Source organism: Diaphorina citri, unplaced genomic scaffold, assembly GCF_000475195.1.
Source record: "Diaphorina citri unplaced genomic scaffold, Diaci psyllid genome assembly version 1.1 scaffold1318, whole genome shotgun sequence".
Taxonomy (NCBI): Eukaryota; Metazoa; Arthropoda; class Insecta; order Hemiptera; family Psyllidae; genus Diaphorina; species Diaphorina citri.
In genome coordinates this window covers 34,902-58,298 of record NW_007378747.1, presented here as the reverse complement: position 1 = coordinate 58,298, position 23,397 = coordinate 34,902, and the positions used below count along the sequence as shown (strand labels likewise).

General features: G+C 36.2%; 1 protein-coding gene and 2 non-coding genes across 3 annotated transcripts; 1 reads left to right on the top strand and 2 right to left on the bottom strand.

Moving 5' to 3' along the window:
- Positions 1-673: 673 nt before the first annotated feature.
- On the bottom strand, positions 674-745 carry Trnap-cgg. The gene has a single exon. It is a non-coding gene; the product is annotated as a tRNA-Pro (tRNA).
- Positions 746-1,633: 888 nt separating this feature from the next.
- Positions 1,634-22,624, top strand: LOC103515323. The gene is made up of 5 exons (XM_008480264.3): positions 1,634-1,727; positions 19,574-19,743; positions 19,913-20,073; positions 21,436-21,607; positions 21,948-22,624. Exons 1-5 carry the CDS (start codon positions 1,683-1,685, stop codon positions 22,144-22,146), a joined length of 747 nt encoding a protein of 248 aa, XP_008478486.1. The 5' UTR covers positions 1,634-1,682; the 3' UTR covers positions 22,147-22,624.
- Positions 8,855-8,926, bottom strand: Trnap-cgg. The gene has a single exon. It is a non-coding gene; the product is annotated as a tRNA-Pro (tRNA).
- Positions 22,625-23,397: the final 773 nt, after the last annotated feature.

Sequence of the window (23,397 nt, the reverse complement as noted above, 5' to 3'; positions counted from 1 at the left end):
AGTAATTTAGAGTGTTACCTACATACAGCAGGTACGTGAAGGTATCTACTTACGTCACACTCAAACTGTATAGGTAGTAAGTTTTTTGTCCTTAACTTTTTGTCCAAGTAAAATGAAAATATCAACGATAATCAGTTCTACTATCGTTATCGTTTCAATATCATCACGATATTTCAGGACCGAAGGACCAGTTGACGAATGGTCTTGGGTGGATTCAATTGGAACCAGAACCATGACTCCATATTTAGATTGTCATTGAGTGTTAAATACTCGTGATAGGATGGCTAGAGTACATAGGTAACATGGGTATTATTAATTTATGGATTTTATTTTATTAATTTTCAATTTATTTTGGTAAAAAACGCAAACAAATGTATTGTTTTGTACAAAGCTTATGGTACCTGAGATCAATCAATGTAATTTCTCTCAATATTTAGCCTTAAGATACCATGCAAATAAATGAATTCTAGTTCTAAGTACCATAACAGCTCAAGTACAGTTTTTAGGATCATGGTCAAAAATCTAGGATTCTACGATAAAACAAGTTTGTTCTTCTACTATGTATTACCTATTCTCCTGCTGACACTCTTATCCTAGGGTCATGCTGTTCTGGGTCTTATCCTAGAGTACCTAAAGGCTTCTAAATTTATTATAATAGGAAAAAAAAATTAACGGGCCTGTCCGGGATTTGAACCCGGGACCTCTCGCACCCGAAGCGAGAATCATACCCCTAGACCAACAGGCCAGGTGATAGAGATGTGCCTCTATAACAATACATATTCTATGGCGTATGCCAAGTAGGTACCTAGGGAAATAAATTTATGACATATCAGTAGGAGTAAGTTTCAGTCAAGTCTCTGCAATAGGTAATACCTGGAACCTGTGCATATTGAATACCTATTACCTACCGAAGCACGAATCTTATGTTCCTATCTAACTATTTATGTTTCGAGATGGGCAATATAAGCACCTAACTCCTATGTTAATAATAAATATAGCAGACACTTAAATAGCTCCATGGTACACACCACTTGTTAGTTTTCCTGTTCCTTTGTCTAAAATTCTAAATAAAGCACTACTTATATACCTGTAACCTGTCACATGTCTATTTCTGAATCGTGGAAATAATTAGATTCAAGACGATAAGAAATACGCAAACAGAATAATTTGACCAGTGGAGATTCCCCTTGCATTGACCGAAAAAAGAACGTCAATACATTCCGGTTTACATTTGATCCAACCCAAGAAGGATGAGAATCACAAACTCAACCAAGAAGATTCAACCTGAGTCTCTCGACGTAGACCTTCACTCAAGTTTACACCACGGTACCGTTGTGTTCAGTCCAACTTGTCTTAAATATCCGCGGTCGTTGACTTAGCGTGATATCATTTTGATTCAAAATCTCCTCGGAAACTTTCAATTGACGTGACAAATTTTCCCGTTTTTTTTTTTCAAAACTTATAACCTCCCGACTTATTTTGCTTTCCTTATTTTTACCAAAAGAAGTGAATAAGTAAAAATTTTAACGATTTTCTTCGTGGCTAAAAATTGAAAAAATGTACAAAAATATATTTCACGTAAATTTTTAAGTTCAGTTTTCGCTAAATATTTTTCTTTAGTTGCACAAATTTTTGTGCTCGATTTTTTTTCAGTATTGGATAAGTGCAATTTCTTAGGAATAATGTACTCGATATTACACAAGAGTAATCAATATTTCCATATCAAGGTGAGAAACCCGTTGTCTTCTAAGCTCAAGTAGATCTACTGTTAACTGTTGTGTCAAAATATCTTGCCTGATAAACGTGTTCCGAGATTACAGGTTCAATCCTATGGTACCTGACTGAAAAATACCGTTAGTAATGTTTTAAAATCGCCTTGAATACGGATTTTTCTTTGGTTTGCATTTGTAACTCGTATTCATTGGCGTTTTTGTCACCAATCTTCTCTAGAAAAAGGGCAATATGTCAAATGGGGGAAAGAAATTTTAAATAACCTGAAATAGGTAGGTACGGATGTTGATAGCTCTGGTCTTTAAGACCGGCCGGCAATAGTTATTGTGTACCAAGTTTTTTGGGCTGGTTGCACATGTCCAGATTTAGTATACCCACCTACTTACTTACCCAAGATTAGAAAAAAAGTACTTGTAACTACCTGTGTATAGTTCCTTTTTATCAGCGATTTAAAAAGTCTAAAGATACTTCTTACTTTATCTAAACTGTCAGCGTAGGACCAAGTCCTTTTTTGCCAACAGTGCCAGGGAAGTCTTAGGTAGGTTACCTAACTTTGTAGGTACCTACCCGTAAAAATTAGGAATTCGTCTGTGAAAAAGTAGCTTGCAAAAAAATTACAGTTAGAGGAAAATGTCAAGAAGTAGGAATACCTCGTAATATCTTCTCAAGATAAGTATAATCCCCGTTATTTTAAGTTCACGTGGTTTAACCAGCGTATTTTAAGTTCTTAAAAGCATTAGTCCGTAAGTTTCAAGTAAAATATGTATATTGACTTAATTATTATTAAACTACTCGGCATTTTTCCTTTTTCTTCTTCGTTCCTTTTTTTTTTTCTTTAATTCCAAGTTTATTGTCAGCCATATACCTACATTAAGTTCAGATAGGAGTAAAGACTCCCTTCACCCTATCAGTAGGATATTCCTTCCTACATAGGTAAAATTTTCAAACAATGTTAACAAATTCCTCACCTCGGCTGGGATTGAACCCACGCCCTCCAGATTTCAAGTAGATCTACTGTTAACTGTTGTGTCAAAATATCTTGCCTGATAAACGTGTTCCGAGATTACAGGTTCAATCCTATGGTACCTGGTACCTGACTGAAAAATACCGTTAGTAATGTTTTAAAATCGCCTTGAATACGGATTTTTCTTTGGCTTGCATTTGTAATTCGTATTCATTGGCGTTTTTGTCACCAATCTTCTCTAGAAAAAGGGCAGTATGTCAAATGGGGGAAAGAAATTTTAAATAACCTGAAATAGGTACGGATGTTGATAGCTCTGGTCTTTAAGACCGGCCGGCAATGGTTATTGTGTACCAAGTTTTTTGGGCTGGTTGCACATGTCCAGATTTAATATACCCACCTACATACTTACCCAAGATTAGAAAAAACGTACCTGTAACTGCCTGTGTATCACTAAAAAGTTCCTTTTTATCAGCGATTTAAAAAGTCTAAAGATACTTCTGACTTTATCTAAACTGTCAGCGTAGGACCAAGTCCTTTTTTGCCAACAGTGCCAGGGAAGTCTTAGGTAGGTTACCTAACTTTGTAGGTACCTACCCGTAAAAATTAGGAATTCGTCTGTGAAAAAGTAGCTTGCAAAAAAATTACAGTTAGAGGAAAATGTGGTTTAACCAGCGTATTTTAAGTTATTAAAAGCATTAGTCCGTAAGTTTCAAGTAAAATATGTATATTGACTTAATTATCAACTACTCGTCATTTTTTTTCTTTTTCTTCTTCGTTCCTTTTTTTTTAATTCCATGTTTATTGTCAGCCATATACCTACAATAAGTTCAGATAGGAGTAAAGACTCCCCTCACCCTATCAGTAGGATATTCCTTCCCACATAGGTAAAATTTTCAAACAATGTTAACAAATTCCTCACCTCGGCTGGGATTGAACCCACGCCCTCCAGATAAATGTTCTGCTTCAGGAAATAAAGTTGCAGTACCCTACCTACTTATATGAAGTTTTTGCTATAAAATTCAAATGGTTTGTTATTTTACAGTGTTCTAGTTTTGAAGTTATTGAAGCGGAAAGAATCTGTCTTTTGTCTATGATGGGATTGGCTTTAGGTAAAGTTTAAAGCTCTTGCTGACTTATTGTTCTAGTTTCGGGTTGTGAAGGAAAGAACTGAAAATAACTAAAGACTTGGCAGTTTATTTTGGATCTTCCGTCTTTTATGGCCTGGACGACGATCGTAGTTCAAACTGAATTTAAGTTTAACTCATTGGATTGAGCAATGTTATTGGTTGATTTTCTTTGGATTAAAATTCAGCCAAACAGAGATTAGTTTACCTTAAACTAAGTTTAAACCCAGATTGTGATCCCAGGCATTAAAGGTCTTAGCTTTTTTTTTACAGAAAATTTCAGAGTACAAACTTGAAAACGGCTAGCTCGATGACCCTGCAATCTGACGAACGACTACCTATTACGTATCACCTGATCAGAGATATACAAGAGCTTATGAAGGGTTAGGTGGTAGAGAATGTCTCAGGGAATGACCATTAAAGAGCCCATTCCATTGTGAAAATGTCAATTTTCTCATAATAACAGAAGACCCTATTTGCTGTAATAAATTAAATCATCCCAATAAAACTCAAAATACATGTGGTTACGTCTATGTTACAATGTGCTCAAAAGAGCACCTACATGAGTACCTATCTAATCATTCTAAACTTCATTGTTCTAGAGCTAGACAGCCTCAAAAATGCAATATCTTTTATGTCCCATCACTCAACCACCAATTTGGTATGGGTATTAGTCAACCAATTTACTTCTCTAGACCAAAGTGATTATAGAAGCCTCAGCCGTCAGCACAAAATGATTTCATAGCTAACTTGATAAACTATAACTTGACTAGAGGATCGTCAAGTTAGCAAAGCGCAGTGAAGTAAAAAAAGTCATAAAAACAGAACTTTAAGCACATTCCAAACTTGAGGCACTTGAGTGCTCATAGGTAAAACAGACTAAATAGGGACTGCGGAGTGTCCTCAGTAGTGCTGGTTCAGTTGAGACCTAACTTTCCGAACTAGAATCTTATCTAAGGATCTTTCTCACTTCAATGATTTTTTTTATATAGTGATGTGTGAACTTTAGCAAATCATAAATTTTGCAAAGGAGGCTGGCGAAAACATAATGTTTTCTCCTAAATTTGTGTCCACAATCCGCAATTTACAAACTCATAGCCCGAGGAAAACAGTTTAAACCATTGACCAAGGCCTAGGAATTTCTGAACATTGATGACATCTGAAATCTAAAATGTTTAGCTATGTAAAATATTTATCAGGATTCCACATTCAACATTCCTATCAGACCCTTTATACTAGCACAAAAGTTGCATTATTGTTATCGTCACGAGATAAAATTCTGTCTAGTGTGTCTGAGGACATCAAATCGAGCCATAAAAAGTTCTTCGATTTTCCATAAGAGATTTTTAAATGCGCCATAGGTGTGCCGTGAAATCAAGTTATGTGGAACGTTCTCTATGTCTTGGAAGTATAAAAGTTATTTGAATCTTGTTGTTATTTTTATTGCGAGAGATGAGATTAATTTTGTTATACCTAGCTTGGAAATGAAAGATGCAGAAGCCATTGGTATTTTTCCTATCTGTAAATTGGGTCTTATAAATTACAAATAGGTACCCGATTACATTACTTTCCTTCCTATAGGATAAGGAAATTAAAAGGGCAATAGCCACCTCAGTTTTTCACGAAACAGCCGAATTTGTCTTGGTTGGACACTGAGGTAAAAAAATTTGTACCTTTGCACCTCCTACCTACGTCTTCATGAATTTCTCATTTTGACATTTCTCATACATAAAAATATAGTTTGATGGGGAGTTTAAGTTCTAAAGCTCTAAGGGTTAGGTGGTAGAGAACGCCTCCAGTGTTCACCTAGTGGTTACCTTCTACTCAAGAGTCTAACAGACCCTTGTGCTCATATTTAAGGCAGGTTACCAGAAATCCCATCCATACCAGGCCACTGACCCGGGACCGTCAGCACCGTAATGGTACGAGGTACTTGGGTTTATTTGTCTTTAGAGATGTGCTCACCGTCATTAGCATAAAAACTGATCTCACCGCTTCTAACCAGGCTTGGACTAATTAATGATCGGTTTATCAGCCACTTGACTTTTTTATGACACTTAATTTTATGCTAACTTGACACTCCATACACACATACACAAAACGAATATAAACAGCCCAAAGCAATCACCCTAGCTAGGGCTGATTGAAAAGCTGACGAAAAACGCTGACCTCGTCTGAACACAGTAGAAGGTGAAGAAAAAGAAGATGGAAAAGAATAAGCCTTTCACATAACAGCTCAAGTACAGTTTTTAGGATCATGGTCAAAAATCTAGGATTCTACGATAAAACAAGTTTGTTCTTCTACTATGTATTACTTATTCTCCTGCTGACACTCTTATCCTAGGGTCATGCTGTTCTGGGTCTTATCCTAGCGTACCTAAAGGCTTCTAAATTTATTATAATAGGTCTAACCAGGCTTGGACTAATTAATGATCGGTTTATCAGCCACTTGACTTTTTTATGACACTTAATTTTATGCTAACTTGACACTCCACACACACATACACAAAACGAATATACAGCCCAAAGCAATCACCCTAGCTAGGGCTGATTGAAAAGCTGACGAAAAACGCTGACCTCGTCTGAACACGGTAGAAGGTGAAGAAAAAGAAGATGGAAAAGAAGAAGCCTTTCGTCCTGCCAAAAATCCTATATTCGCCTTCTCCCAAGAGGCCAAGTAGGTCGGCCCCTAGCCCCAAAAACGACTCCTCCCAAAAGAAACCCATAAAAAGGTCTTCCCAAAAAGTTCAACCTTGAAACAAGGTCCACGCCTGTAGGAAGTCTCTGGTTCATATCTCGGAGAGGAAAAACAATTTACGGATATTATTTCCATTTCAGCCGAGCTGGAGCGGAAAATGAGTTGATTTAATTATTGGCCTGATAATGGCCCGGTGCTAATTGAGATCGGTTCCGAGGAACAGTAAAGAGAATACTGATCTAAATACGTAAACAAGAACGCAAGGTAGAGCGCTAGTAGAATGTAATTAGGGCTAATTTGTTTGTTTCGACCTCAGATTACCTACATGCAAGTGCAGTTTTGTTAGATAAGCATTTGTAGATTGTAGATTGCATATGTAGGTATCTAAGTAGGCAGGTAACTAATGTTGACCGTAAATTTCTAAAGTATCATTTACATTGTGTTCTTTGAACTCGAGCTGTCGTGTCCTGTCTATTGTAGGGCTCCTGGTTTCACTATACGAAACATAGGTACTATCTCTAGATAACTTATGTACTAATGTACCTACTCTAGTAAAGATAGATAAGGAATATAAGGATCCAAGTTATCTACCTTCAGAGATACCAAAGTAGGTACCTATCCATATTAAATCTCATAGGTCGGATCGTCAGGAATTTTTTGCATTTTATTTCTGAAATGAATGGAATGGTCCCACTTATACGCTACGATATAAAAAGTACTTACATGACCTGCCTTATCTCCTATCAATCTTGACCCAGCACCAAAAACAGAAGCAGAGCACAGTCAACATCCTACAAATTACAACGCCTTGTACAATTTTTTATAAAGTTTTGTCAAATAAAATTTGCATTTGACCTTTCGTCGACCATGATTCACTCCAGGTGAAATTTCTGCTAGACGGAGTGTTCCGTGAACTTAAATCATGTACCGTAATCCAAGGTAACAGAAGAACAAGAAAGACTATTGACCTTAACTATTTGGAATCCACGGACAGTGTTCTCAAATTTCTATTGTCTGTCTGTGTGAAACTGAGAAATAGAGGAAATTTTGCATATTTTATAACTTCTTCAATATGAGTAGAGCAGATGTTTGCAAAATAGGTGAATTCTTTTTGTTTTGGTTCTGGAACTTCTGGATTTCAGATCATTTCACGACTGGGTTTGTTTAGTTGTTGGAAAAAAAACAACAAATTAATTAACTATCTAATTATTTACAAATATGTACAGAAAAGCTCTAGCAATGTTGCAGAATTTTGAAATTTGCCAGCCATTTTCATCATAATTTTCCTCAAAGAACTGTAAACTGGCAATGTCTCAATCGTTTTCTTCGATTAATCTCTTCTCTCCCGAAGGTCTCCAGAGAAATCTAGTCTGATCCTTGAGGGCTCATTTATTATTCTGATCCATTGTTCTAGGTTTCATGGTATTATTACTAACATTAGCTGGCTACTATTGTGAAGAACTTGTGCTCCAGATAGATTAGTTTTCAAAATGGCCTCGGGCTATTAAATTTGATTATGAAAACAAATTCGTAGCACGAGATAAGATTGCCCTTTGGCTCTTGAACCAACAGAGAGATGGAAAGAAGGGTTTTTTCTTTCTGGTGACTTTGACACATCCACTAAAAATATTATAATATCCTCTATCTCTGTTTCTCTCTCTCTCTCTCTCTTATCTTGTTTATCTTGTAAAGATAGTTACTTACCACCAGTTACACCTAAATGAAATAAATCGGGTCAAAATCGGTATGGTTACAAAATATTAGTTATGGATTTATCTGTTTATATACCTAAATTTTTTATTTAGGCAGTTATCAATTCATAATATCTTGATTACAAATTACATTGAATCATATAAATTAGAATTATATGGAACGTTCTCTATGTCTTGGAAGTATAAAAGTTATTTGAATCTTGTTGTTATTTTTATTGCGAGAGATGAGATTAATTTTGTTATAAGCTTGGAAATGAAAGATGCAGAAGCCATTGGTATTTTCCCTATCTGTAAATTGGGTCTTATAAATTACAAATAGGTACCCGATTACATTACTTTCCTTCCTATAGGATAAGGAAATTAAAAGGGCAATATCCACCTCAGTTTTTCACGAAACAGCGGAATTTGTCTTAGTTGGACACTGAGGTAAAAAATTTGTACCTTTGCACCTCCTACCTACGTCTTCATGAATTTCTCATTTTGACATTTCTCATACATGAAAATATATTTCGATGGGGAGTTTAAGTTCTAAAGCTCTAAGGGTTAGGTGGTAGAGAACGCCTCCAGTGTTAACCTAGTGGTTACCTTCTACTCAAGTGTCTAACAGACCCTTGTGCTCATATTTAAGGCAGTCCGGGATTTGAACCCGGGACCTCTCGCACCCGAAGCGAGAATCATACCCCTAGACCAACAGGCCAGGTGATAGAGATGTGCCTCTAAAACAATACATATTCTATGGCGTATGCCAAGTAGGTACCTAGGGAAATAAATTTATGACATATCAGTAGAAGTAAGTTTCAGTCAAGTCTGTGCAATAGGTAATAACTCGTACCTGGAACCCTATATGTATATTGAATACCTATTACCTACCGAAGCACAAATCTCATGTTCCTATCTACCTACTTATGTTTCAAGATAGAATAAGAATAGAATAGAATATACCTTGTTTATCCTACCAGAATGAGACTGAAAAGTCCCTTTACTCCCGCAGTCTAAACAAGGTCTTATATATTTCATAGGTAAAGTTTACAAAAGTATATAAACCTTGCTTAACTTCAAAAAAAATAAAAAAATAATAATAATAATAAATAAAGATAGGCAATATATAAGCACCTAACTCCTATGTTATAGGTAATACAAGATAGGCAATATAAGCACCTAACTCCTATGTTAATAATAAATATAGCAGGGACTTAAATAGCTCCATGGTACACACCACTTGTTAGTTTTCCTGTTCCTTTGTTTAAATAAAGCACTACTTATATACCTGTAACCTGTCACATGTCTATTTCTGAATCGTGGAAATAATTAGATTCACTATTGGCCTGATAATGGCCCGGTGCTAATTGAGATCGGTTCCGAGGAACAGTAAAGAGAATACTGATCTAAATACGTAAACAAGAACGTAAGGTAGAGCGCTAGTAGAATGTAATTAGGACTAATTTGTTTGTTTCGACCTCAGATTACCTACATGCAAGTGCAGTTTTGTTAGATAAGCAATTGCATATGTAGGTATCTAAGTAGGCAGGTAACTATGGTGATGATTAGCTCAGTGTACATGGGTACATTTTCTACCGCATTTCTTCAAAATCGGATCAACCATCCGGATAGATAAATTAACAAAACTAATAAAACAGTAATGATTGAAAGGTTTCCTCTTCTCAAAGATGAAAAAAATAGGTACGTATGATGAGAAAGAAAGAAAGAACGAAATTTGTGAAAAAAGGAAGGAAGAAAGAAAGACGTAAAATGGGTAGGTATGTAAATCTACTCATATTCAAGTAAGTAATTAAGTAATCGGATCAACCATCCGGATAGATAAATTAACAAAACTAATAAAACAGTAATGATTGAAAGGTTTCCTCTTCTCAAAGATGAAAAAAAAATAGGTACGTATGATGAGAAAGAAAGAAAGAACGAAATTTGTTAAAAAAAGAAAGAAGAAAGAAAGACGTAAAATGGGTAGGTATGTAAATCTACTCATATTCAAGTAAGTAATTAAGTATAGGTACTCATCTAACTTCAAAATAGGAAACCAATTTCTTCGTACGAAACCCAGTCTCGTGGAAGTCAACGTGTTAACAGGAGATGAAGGAATGTCATGTTAACTGTCATGTAACAATAGTAACCAGGTATTATGGAACAATGAACGGAGTATGTTAGGAAAATCATCTACATACTGTTTTACATAATTAACATAACACTTTGGAACAATGTAACAAGTGTTCACTTTAATTCAGTGGCGACTTGTTTGGGAAAATTCAAGTAGATCAATCAATCAATCAATCAAATTTATTGACGGACTGCCCAAAGTTTGGGTACAGTTAAATGAAATTATGTATTTTAGAGCCCATTGGTTCAGGGTTTACCTAGGTATATATTTAGGCCTTCCTAACACTTTAAAACATGTGTAGGTATGTACGTAAATGAGATAAATTAATTTATGAAAAAGAAATCCCAAAGGATTTTGCCCAACAGGGATCTGGGTATCTTCTCCCTTTCCAATAGCCAATTGTCTGTAAAGGCCAGAGAATTTTGATCGCAATCTCCTGTTCTCCCAAGAACGAGGAACATACTTTTACTAGTTTTACTGAAAATAAAACGAATACATAGTACACAGGGAACTTCGCGGTTACGAGTTTCCAAGAAGACGAGCACAGAAAATAATAACACAGATCAAAAATAACTGTTCAAACAATCATTCTTCGAAGCTTTAAGCTAAGAAAATATAAAAAAGTCCATTGTGGAATCACCATGATCGAGCAGAAATTGATTTACTTGAACGTAGGCTACGCCAAATAACATTACTGTGGTCACCGGCCATAGTGCTTATTACCTAGCTGTATATTTACCCGGAATGCTATGACTTTCAGTTCTTTTTTATAATATTCTTCATTTTTACTCGCCATTGTTTGAAATTTTTACTGACCGCTCGTGCTATTTAGTGTAACTGTGACCTGAGAACAAAAGCGACATTGGTTAGATACCTACCTACTATCTATAACCCAGGTATCTATAACCAAGTACCTACTCTAGGTATCCACTAGGTACCTATTAGGATAAAGAAGGACGATGTAATGAATACCTTAACAGTAAAGGTTATAAAAGGTAGAGAGTGCCTCAGGCAACCTCACTAAGACTGAAGTAGGTAGGTAGCAGCCTATGAAAAGATAATATTCGGCAAAAACCGGAAACCCTATAAGACCCTTCTTTAAGCAAGACTTTTTTCGGCTTCAGCCGCGACCGTGAGGCCAGGGGGGGTTAATCAAGATTTTAATATTTGTTTTAATTCATTCTATACACCTCTAAACAACCAGACATATCTATTTTGAGGTCACGTCCATAAATTTTTCTGTCTTGTCCACAATGGCAAATATTTAGAAACAAAGAAGTAAGACATAAAAATACTAAATTACCACCACGAAGAATACATCACGACAAACTGAAAAGAAAGTTTGAAACGACGAAACGAAATGCGGTGTATGGGTCTTCTGGCACGACCATCGGAAATATGTCACAGGTAATATTGAAACAGTGATTCCCAGTTCATGGGTCACCCTAAGAGGGTCAATGTCACAATCGACCGTCACAAATTGTGAGCTGAGGAGGTCGGGACGGTAAAACCCCTACCCTTGAGTTGAATTCATAGTCTTGTTGAAGTGCTCAAGTGCAAGTGGAACTTTGTAATGGTAAATCTCAACTCCAATGTTCACTTCAATGGTGATTTGAAATAATTTCCTTCCTCGATACATGCACTAAATTGCTACTCATCTGTGCTAAATTTGTTGACTCGACTTGAACTCGAACCACTAATCTCCGGATCCGAAGTTGACCGCGTTAATTTATGAATAAAATTAGGCAATGAGAAAACACAAGGTGCCCTTCTTTTGATATCAGTCCTTTTTCCCAACACAATTTTATTTTTAAACCATGACAATTTTCAGTCTCAACGGTTACTGATTCCAGATGGTTTCCCCTACACCAGTTTTGGAACTACTGGCACCATTTCACTCACGCATATATCGTTAGTATGCTTAGTATTTGGACTACTCATTAATCGAGGCTTCTTGCATGATCGACCAGATCTAGGCTAGGATAGTCCTTACTACCTGTTGACCGTAAATTTCTAAAGTATCATTTACATTGTGTTCTTTGAACTCGAGCTGTCGTGTCCTGTCTATTGTAGGGCTCCTGGTTTTATTATACGAAACATAGGTACTATCTCTAGATAACTTAATGTACTAATGTACCTACTCTAGTAAAGATAGATAAGGAATATAAGGATCCAAGTTATCTACCTTCAGAGATACCAAAGTAGGTACCTGTCCATATTAAATCTCATAGGTCGGATCGTCAGGAATTTTTTGCATTTTGTTTCTGAAATGAATGGAATGGTCCCACTTATACGCTAGGTACGGTATAAAAAGTACTTACATGACCTGCCTTGTGTTGACCGTAAATTTCTAAAGTATCATTTACATTGTGTTCTTTGAACTCGAGCTGTCGTGTCCTGTCTATTGTAGGGCTCCTGGTTTTATTATACGAAACATAGGTACTATCTCTAGATAACTTAATGTACTAATGTACCTACTCTAGTAAAGATAGATAAGGAATATAAGGATCCAAGTTATCTACCTTCAGAGATACCAAAGTAGGTACCTATCCATATTAAATCTCATAGGTCGGATCGTCAGGAATTTTTTGCATTTTATTTCTGAAATGAATGGAATGGTCCCACTTATACGCTACGATATAAAAAGTACTTACATGACCTGCCTTATCTCCTATCAATCTTGACCCAGCACCAAAAACAGAAGCAGAGCACAGTCAACATCCTACAAATTACAACGCCTTGTACAATTTTTTATAAAGTTTTGTCAAATAAAATTTGCATTTGACCTTTCGTCGACCATGATTCACTCCAGGTGAAATTTCTGCTAGACGGAGTGTTCCGTGAACTTAAATCATGTACCGTAATCCAAGGTAACAGAAGAACAAGAAAGACTATTGACCTTAACTATTTGGAATCCACGGACAGTGTTCTCAAATTTCTATTGTCTGTCTGTGTGAAACTGAGAAATAGAGGAAATTTTGCATATTTTATAACTTCTTCAATATGAGTAGAGCAGATGTTTGCAAAATAGGTGAATTCTTTTTGTTTTGGTTCTGGAACTTCTGGATTTCAGATCATTTCACGACTGGGTTTGTTTAGTTGTCTAGATGTTGAAAAAAAAAACAACAAATTAATTAACTATCTACTTATTTACAAATATGTACGGAAAAGCTCTAGCAATGTTGCAGAATTTTGAAATTTGCCAGCCATTTTCATCATAATTTAAATTTTCCTCAAAGAACTGTAAACTGACAATGTCTCAATCGTTTTCTTCGATTAATCTCTTCTCTCCCGAAGGTCTCCAGAGAAATCCTAGCATAATGTTATACTAGTACCTACCTGTAATTTTATTTCTGGTAGCCTCTACGTGTCAAAAAGGCCATTTGACAAACTTGATTGATATACTCAATCCCTTAGAAACAGATCACGAATTAATAAATGAAGAATTCAGTTGTACATTTGTACATAAGAGGGTACCTATGTACTCGAAAGTATCTACCTATAAATAGTAGGCACTCCGTAACTCTGTTGTAACCCAGCTATAGTTAAGTAGGTACTTACTTATAGGTAAGTATTTGAGGACATACTTACTATTTCTACATTTGTTCCAATTGCTATCTAATTCGATATGTTTCAACGTAGGTACCATCCTCACGTGTTACAATTACAGCATAGAGAATTATACAGCATATAGTACAGAATTACACAGCATATATATATAGAATTACACAGCATAATAAGGTAACAATGAACATTATATCATTGCCACTGAAACGTGCAGGCCATTGGAAGAATTTTCCACAGGATGTTCGGAAAATCTCGGTTGAAATAATGATACCCAAGGATGGACACATTTTTAGATTTTCAATAGAAAAAAATAGGTATTTTTTTGCTAAGATCTATTAGAGCCATAGGTTTACGCGTTTTCATGATTAATAAAACCAAAAGCTATCAATGTTGACCAAGAACCTTCCTCAAAACATACCTAACGCAACTACGTATGTTCCGAATTCGGTGCTAAATGAAAAACTAAGAAAGCTCAAATAGCTTTCTTCGTTTCAACAAATTCGAAGTCTTTTCTGCATTTCTGATGTCAATGCTCCTGTCATTTGTGACTCTTGTGGTTCGTCAAAAGCTTTTTATTTGTCCTGGAATCCTGAAATTTTGTCGTCTAAGTCGTAGGTAGGTAGCAGCCTATGAAAAGATAATATTCGGCAAAAACCGGAAACCCTATAAGACCCTTCTTTAAGCAAGACTTTTTTCGGCATTGATGTTGGCTTCAGCCGCGACCGTGAGGCCAGGGGGGCTAATCAAGATTTTAATATTTGTTTTAATTCATTCTATACACCTCTAAATAACCAGACATATCTATTTTGAGGTCACGTCCATAACTTTTTCTGTCTTGTCCACAATGGCAAATATTTAGAAACAAAGAAGTAAGACATAAAAATACTAAATTACCACCACGAAGAATACATCACGACAAACTGAAAAGAAAGTTTGAAACGACGAAACGAAATGCGGTGTATGGGTCTTCTGGCACGACCATCGGAAATATGTCACAGGTATTATTGAAACAGTGATTCCCAGTTCATGGGTCACCCTAAGAGGGTCAATGTCACAATCACGGTCCGTTGACGGCGTCGACTATGTGAGGCCAGATTACCAAGAAAGTGATCAAACTTTGAAAACTGACACAAGATTTCAAGTTCTCTCGTTTGAACGCGGGCAGTGAAAGGTGATATTACTAATGATATTGATAATAGTACAATGTTAGGATGTAGGTCATCCATTTGGCTTCAGACCGGTAGGTGGTTCCTTTTATTCGAAGCTCTGAAGAATATTTATGACATCATAGTAGTAAACCTAATGTTTATCTAAGAGTCCAACAACCTGTTATATTTTCGAGATTATTACTCTTGAAATGAGTGTAGGAACTATAAGAAGTACAGTGGATATCTAGGTACTTATCTCAGTCAGTGGATTTGTCACGGTGATTACTCCAGGAGTTCATTGAACTGCAGTCCTCACAGGGCTCTTGGGTGGCCCCGTAGACCCCGAAGCCCAATGGGGATGTGGGCAAAAAAAACCGATGAAAGTTCTCAAAAGACTTCTTTTGAGATTATCAAAATTTATAGATGTGTGATGGGCTGATGGGTATCTAACTATACCTATAGATAAGTACCTATTCATCTGAGACAACAATAAAATTAATCATCGATTTTCTTTATTTTTTGTTTGTTTGTATGCCAAAAATTTAGACAATAAAGAAAATATTAAGACAGAAAAAAAACAACAATCACCTAGAATTTTTTTGGAACGGCCTTCCCGAAATTATTCTAAGGTCTATTTGATGCCCATTTTCTAAACATACTTGTTCGTATCTGTTCAATATTTCCCGTTTAGATGTGTATCGTCTCGCTTTTTTATGATTACTTGTCGTTTTATCTTCGTAATTTCTCGTAGAATGTGAGTCGTAAATTTAGCGATAACTTACCCGTTAAATATTGATGTATTATGACATAAAAAATTATTACCAATAAATTCGGAAATATTTTTTATACACGATAAGTACATTAAACTGATTTATTAACAACTAATGTCGTAGAAATTGGAGATGGTATTTTGCGTCAGATTATAGACCACCCACTAAACAATACTTGGGCAAGAAAATAGGAACCTACCCTCCTAGGAATGGATTTATTAGGTATCTTATAAACACAATAGTTATACCTACAACAATTATTGCTTTTGATGTCAAATCTATCAATCTATTGATTGTATCTTGAAAGAGATCAGCATTTAGCATAATGGAGAGAGATAGGAGAAATGGAGAAAGTAAGCTAAATATTTTGTAATAGAAAGCCAGGCCTCAAGTTTGTATTGTGTTAGATAACAATGCGTGTATTTTCTTTTAATTATAATTTTCATTTGTTCTCCTTAATAGGTTTTTACACTTTCAAAAGATGATACACGTTGCTCCTTTCTATGAAATCATATCTATGTTGATTTTACTGTGTATACCTACCTATTGAATGGGGATTGTTTGAATCTAACCCCAAGGCAAAAGAAAGTGCATTTCGGGGCGATAGCCCATTGTAAAACAAACTCCATTGATGTTAATTTTTGAGATAGGTACTTTTACCTCTGTACCTATAGTACGTACCTATTTTAGGATTTTATAGTTATGTCAATTTGATATTATTTTGTCTTGAAATACAATTGAAACTTACCAGAAAAAATTAAATAAATTATGTAGATCCTTGATTGCAAGGGTTTGAAGTACAATTGATTAAAGTCAACCTGCCAGAGTGAGAAATCTACTTCTATGCTAGATGAGGGTTGAACCCTCGCTCTCTTGCTTACTAGACAAGCAGTTTGCTACCGTATCGAGTAATGAGAAAATAATTAATGGGCTATGGGAGTTTTTTTTAGCCTTGAGGTTTGGTTGGTAATAAAGTTATTAGGTTATTTAGAAGATCAGTAATTTAGAAGATCATTTCAGGGGGATAATTGGATGCGTTTATACCTGACCCACGCTATATGTTGATTAGGCGCGATCTAGTAAATATTTCTAAAGGTTTCAACTTAGGCGAGTCCCTTTCGGTCTTATCTGTTTTGACAAGTACCTATAAAATTAAAAAAATAAAAAAAAAAAAAATAAAAGCACTTAAATCAAAAAGGGCTGGACCTATATCCCAAAGTTTGTGGTAAGAATTATAAAGTTGGAAGTAGGTCTATTAGTGATATTAGTGCTTTATTTAGACTGTCGAATTAGGACATGTAGTCCCATTATCTCAACAGTTTAATATTGAACCACTTTATTTATTTAAATTATAAAGTACAAAATGGTAGGTAACAAATAATATTTCCTGTGTCTGTCTAGTGAGTATTTCCTAGCCTTGCTCTGTAGACTTTGCTTACCAATAAGACCATCAGCCATCAGTTGGCAAATTTGACTGGTGGAAGAAGATCGGCCAACTTTGGGCCGATTATAGGGCACCAAAGTAAAATTAATGATTGCAGGAATGTGCAATTAAAGATGAGCTATCCTTATGCTTTTATAGGATCAATTGGCGTCCTTTGTGCCTCAATTCTCAAGGTATGTCCACACATAGTCAACTTCGACGTCAACTGAAACCGTACACTGCCTCGACAACATAGGTTCACCTCTTCACCTCGTCGATCGACCATCCATCGACGGTCCGTTGACGGCGTCGACTATGTGAGGCCAGATTACCAAGAAAGTGATCAAACTTTGAAAACTGACACAAGATTTCAAGTTCTCTTGTTTGAACGCGGGCAGTGAAAGGTGATATTACTAATGATATTGATACTAGTACAATGTTAGGATGTAGGTCATCCTCATCCATTTGGCTTCAGACCGGTAGGTGGTTCCTTTTATTCCAAGCTCTGAAGAATATTTATGACATCATAATAGTAAACCTAATGTTTATCTAAGAGTCCAACAACCTGTTATATTTTCGAGATTATTACTCTTGAAATGAGTGTAGGAACTATAAGAAGTACTCAGTGGATGTCTAGGTACTTATCTCAGTCAGTGGATTTGTCACGGTGATTACTCCAGGAGTTCATTGAACTGCAGACCTCACAGGGCTCTTGGGTGGCCTCATAGACCCCGAAGCCCAATGGGGATGTGGGCAAAAAAAACCGATGAAAGTTCTCAAAAGACTTCTTTTGAGATTATCAAAATTAATAGATGTGTGATGGGCTGATGGGTATCTAACTATACCTACAGATAAGTACCTATTCATCTGAGACAACAATAAAATTAATCATCGATTTTCTTTATTTTTTGTTTGTTTGTATGCCAAAAATTTAGACAATAAAGAAAATATTAAGACAGAAAAAAAAAACAACAATCACCTAGAATTTTTTTGGAACGGCCTTCCCGAAACTATTCTAAGGTCTATTTGATGCCCATTTTCTAAACATACTCGTATCTGTTCAATATTTCCCGTTTAGATGTGTATCGTCTCGCTTTTTTATGATTACTTGTCGTTTTATCTTCGTAATTTCTCGTAGAATGTGAGTCGTAAATTTAGCGATAACTTATCCGTTAAATATTGATGTATTATGACATAAAAAATTATTACCAATAAATTCGGAAATATTTTTTTATACACGATAAGTACATTAAACTGATTTATTAACAACTAATGTCGTAGAAATTGGAGATGGTATTTTGCGTCAGATTATAGACCACCCACTAAACAACACTTGGGCAAGAAAATAGGAACCTACCGTCCTAGGAATGGATTTATTAGGTATCCTATAAACACAATAGTTATACCTACAACAATTATTGCTTTTGATGTCAAATCTATCAATCTATTGATTGTATCTTGAAAGAGATCAGCATTTAGCTTCAAATTATGCTTGGAAATATGAAAATTTAAGACACAGGACATAATCATTGATCGAGGAAAAAATCAATTGTTCAACACTGATGTAGGTACAAAAAAGTATTATGTGGCAGCCAGATGAAAAATAATTTCATTTATATCATAAAAATAAAGAATGAAATATCAACTTCTTCAAAACCCGTCAAGAGTGATTGATCGAGGAAAAAATCAATTGTTCAACACTGATGTAGGTACAAAAAAGTATTATGTGGCAGCCAGATGAAAAATAATTTCATTTAGGTATATCATAAAAATAAAGAATGAAATATCAACTTCTTCAAAACCCGTCGAGAGTCCGAAGGTTCATTCACTTTTATAGATTTCTTCTAATGTGTTAAGAACAATAATGCAGAAAACACATCAGTCAGAAAATATCTTATGAAATATTGAACACCGCTATAATTGCTTGGAGACTTTTTTCATACTAGGTAGGTTGGTACAGAGGTATTAAAAATCGATTTCAAACAATAAGTAACATCATTCGGTAAAGACTGAGCTCAGATGCCTTCACTATTATCCTTGGTTGGATGAGTGTACTTACAAATGTATTTGTTATCGGATTTACAGGTTATAATAATAAGTTTCTACCTATTATGGTTACTTGCTCACCTCTACTGAGTTCACAAGTTCTGGAGCTGATTTCTGAAAGAACTTCTGACTCCGAATGTGTATCCTTTTTGTTTCCATCTATTCTTTCGTCTGCACCAGTTCCTAAGGGATCGCAGAAGGTGAGAAAGATATATATTGGAAGCGAAGACTACAACCCCTTGAAAAGAAAATTAAAACTGTCCATTTCTTGTTTCAGATATTTCGGCTAATAGGAACCCTGTTCATCACAAGTATAGTCAATCCTAGTTCAGTTCTATGCGACAACAGAGATACGTGCGAGGACAACAAGAAGCTCAAATATGTTTGGGGAGATGCCCTTACGGATTCGCCAAATTGTTTAGGCCCCAAAGGAACTCCTTACCCATCGTAAGTGAAAAAATTACCACCTCATTTCATAAACTACTTTCTTTTTTAAATAATAACAATAAAAATAAAAAAAACTTGGGAAAAACATACTTTTTATCTTAATGAGGATTTTTTACTTTTTAGAGGAACAATGAATAAAAATAATGATTTCTTCCCCTTTTATCCCCAGGACAACCATCACAAAAATCTTCAGGAGAAGTCAAGGATGGGGCAGTTCCCGGAAAGGCAGATCCTACGGCACAATCGATCCTTTGCTCACCCAAAAGACTTTGCTGAAAAACTACGAAGTCATGAATGACATGGATCAGACAACTCTGCTCAGTAGGACACGTGAGTACCTTTACCCCAATTTAACCTAAAATGAAATTGGTTCAATTTTGACTCTTTGTAAGTCACTAAATGGGGTGTTATCCTGTTTTACGTCTTAGAAATTTTGATAGGTAGTTCTGGCACATCCACTAAAAAAATATTGACTCACGGAAAAGAGTGTGAGAGAGAGCGAGAGAGAGATAGGAGAAATGGAGAAAGTAAGCTAAATATTTTGTAATAGAAAGCCAGGCCTCAAGTTTGTATTGTGTTAGATAACAATGCGTGTATTTTCTTTTAATTATAATTTTCATTTGTTCTCCTTAATAGGTTTTTACACTTTCAAAAGATGATACACGTTGCTCCTTTCTATGAAATCATATCTATGTTGATTTTACTGTGTATACCTACCTATTGAATGGGGATTGTTTGAATCTAACCCCAAGGCAAAAGAAAGTGCATTTCGGGGCGATAGCCCATTGTAAAACAAACTCCATTGATGTTAATTTTTGAGATAGGTACTTTTACCTCTGTACCTATAGTACGTACCTATTTTAGGATTTTATAGTTATGTCAATTTGATATTATTTTGTCTTGAAATACAATTGAAACTTACCAGAAAAAATTAAATAAATTATGTAGATCCTTGATTGCAAGGAAATAAATCTCTTCTGAATTCCATATACCTTTGTTCAAATAATCAACAAGAAATTCGCTGAAAGAAAAGTTTGTAAAGAGCCATAAGGAAAACTAAAAGGGGGTTCGTATACAACTTATAGAAAGAAAAACAAACAGCTTTTCTTTCCTTCAAAGATAAATTGTAAGTCTGGATGAAAAACTGCCAGGGGAAAAAGTCTTTGAAGTTTCCTGAATTAGTCATGTACCTACCTATGAAAAATGAGTAAGCACTCATGTGAAGTAGGTAGTTGAGGGTTATTGGAAAGTGTACACTGTACGTTGCACAGAAGTGGCTCTAGATACAGGATAACAGGATCCTCTATTTAAATATTTATTTGAATTCGCAAAAAGTGACTGTGAAATTTGGCTTTAGAGAGTTTTCGCGCTTCCTCATTAAATGACCGATAACCATTTAGCTAAAAGGAGTGTTAGCTCATCCAACAATTGCAAAGCACATAGGTATTTAGGTTTCGCGCTTCCTCATTAAATGACCGATAACCATTTAGCTAAAAGGAGTGTTAGCTCATCCAACAATTGCAAAGCACATAGGTATTTAAAAATATTTTGTCGTTTTCGTTATTGGGAAAATTATGTGCGAAATCTCATTATAGCGAATGGCTTTTGTGAAAATCTATTAACACTGAAACTCCCGTGTAGGCACACATTTGTATTTGTGGGCGATTTCTACTTTATTATTATCGTTTACAGGACGAGACTACAGTTCCCAGGAAACTTGTATGGGGACCCCGTCACGACTGTGCAAGACCCGGTATAACACCACGGCTCCCATGTACGGGGTGTCGCTAACTTCAGGGCAACCTGTCACTATAGTTCAAAAATTCCCGGACCTCTTGCAGCAAGTGGTGTATGAAGTCTGCGAGTAAGTAAACTTGTGTTGTGATGTGTTATGTTGAAAAAACTGGGAAGTATCCGATGGCACCATAATTGAAAATTTCTAATTGATACCGATTCCGCCGTCCAAAAATTGTTCTCAACTTCCTAAAACCACTCTAACCATTTTTTCAAAAGAGGTTTGATAGAGGGAACTGTAACTGTTGAGATCTAATCGTCCCCAAACCGAAGAGAGAAGGACAGGATGAGAGATTCAGCCGTTCCTAAAACGAACCTTATCTGGGGGCCGTAAGGAGGGGAAGAATGAAGCTTGAGGGGCCCTCCCTTAAATGCGGCCCTGGAAGTAACCAAATTCCTTTTCTTTTCAGGTCCAGTGAGTGTGACGTGGTGCGGGGTGAGTGTACCCAAACGTACGTCCCGTATTTATTCCTCGTGATCCCACTTGGTCCCGTAACTCTGACGGGACAAGATTATGTGCTCGTTGAAAGCGGGTGCGTGTGCAAGCCCAAATACGCGTCCCAAACCATCTCCGAACCCAATTCAATGTCCGCCATTCCCAACTTGTAAAAGGGAATTTGTGAAAAAGAACTTAAGTGCGGGACGGTACAACCAAATACCTGGGATGCTTTCCGGAAAGAACTTTACAACTTTGCACTTCTGTAAAGTTTTAGCTTTTGTGAAGTGCGAAATGCAAAGTTCTTTATAGAACGGACAGAACTTTTCGCGACTGTTAATGAGCAATCATACCTTTTCCTCTGTAGTAAGTCAAAAAGCCAATCAACTGATTCATTCTGAATACCAGCATGAAATCGTAAACTCAGGAAAACGTCCAAACATTGACTAACATAAAGTTTGTAAGTCAATATGGGACTATAGACTTGGGGATTTAGTCAATTTTGGGTCATTTACCGGGTTTATTTTGGGCGAATTTTGGGCCAATAAACTACAAGTTAAAAGTTAATCATGACAGCGTTAGGGTATTGCTCACATGCCTTCATCCTTATGGGTAATGATTGGCTATTTTTCTATTTTAAGTGTAGGTTCTCTTTTTAACCCTACTATAAATATTTCTCAATAAACTACAAGTTAAAAGTTAATCATGACAGCGTTAGGGTATTGCTCACATGCCTTCATCCTTATGGGTAATGATTGGCTATTTTAAGTGTAGGTTCTCTTTTTAACCCTACTATAAATATTTCGACAGGATGAGAGATTCAGCCGTTCCTAAAACGAACCTTATCTGGGGGCCGTAAGGAGGGGAAGAATGAAGCTTGAGGGGCCCTCCCTTAAATGCGGCCCTGGAAGTAACCAAATTCCTTTTCTTTTCAGGTCCAGTGAGTGTGACGTGGTGCGGGGTGAGTGTACCCAAACGTACGTCCCGTATTTATTCCTCGTGATCCCACTTGGTCCCGTAACTCTGACGGGACAAGATTATGTGCTCGTTGAAAGCGGGTGCGTGTGCAAGCCGAAATACGCGTCCCAAACCATCTCCGAACCCAATTCAATGTCCGCCATTCCCAACTTGTAAAAGGGAATTTGTGAAAAGGAACTCAAGTACGGGACGGTACAACCAAATACCTGGGATGCGTTCCGGAATGTAACTTTACAACTTTGCAATTCTGTAAAGTTATAGCTTTTGTGAAGTGCGAAATGCAAAGTTCTTTATGGAACGGACAGAACTTTTCGCGACTATTAATGAGCAATCATACATTTTCCTCTGTAGTAAGTCGTGATCCCAAAAAGGACTTCTTTAATATTGCCGTCAGTGGAAACACTTTGGCATATTTCACGTATTCTTTTCTCTGGAAATGGGAAAAT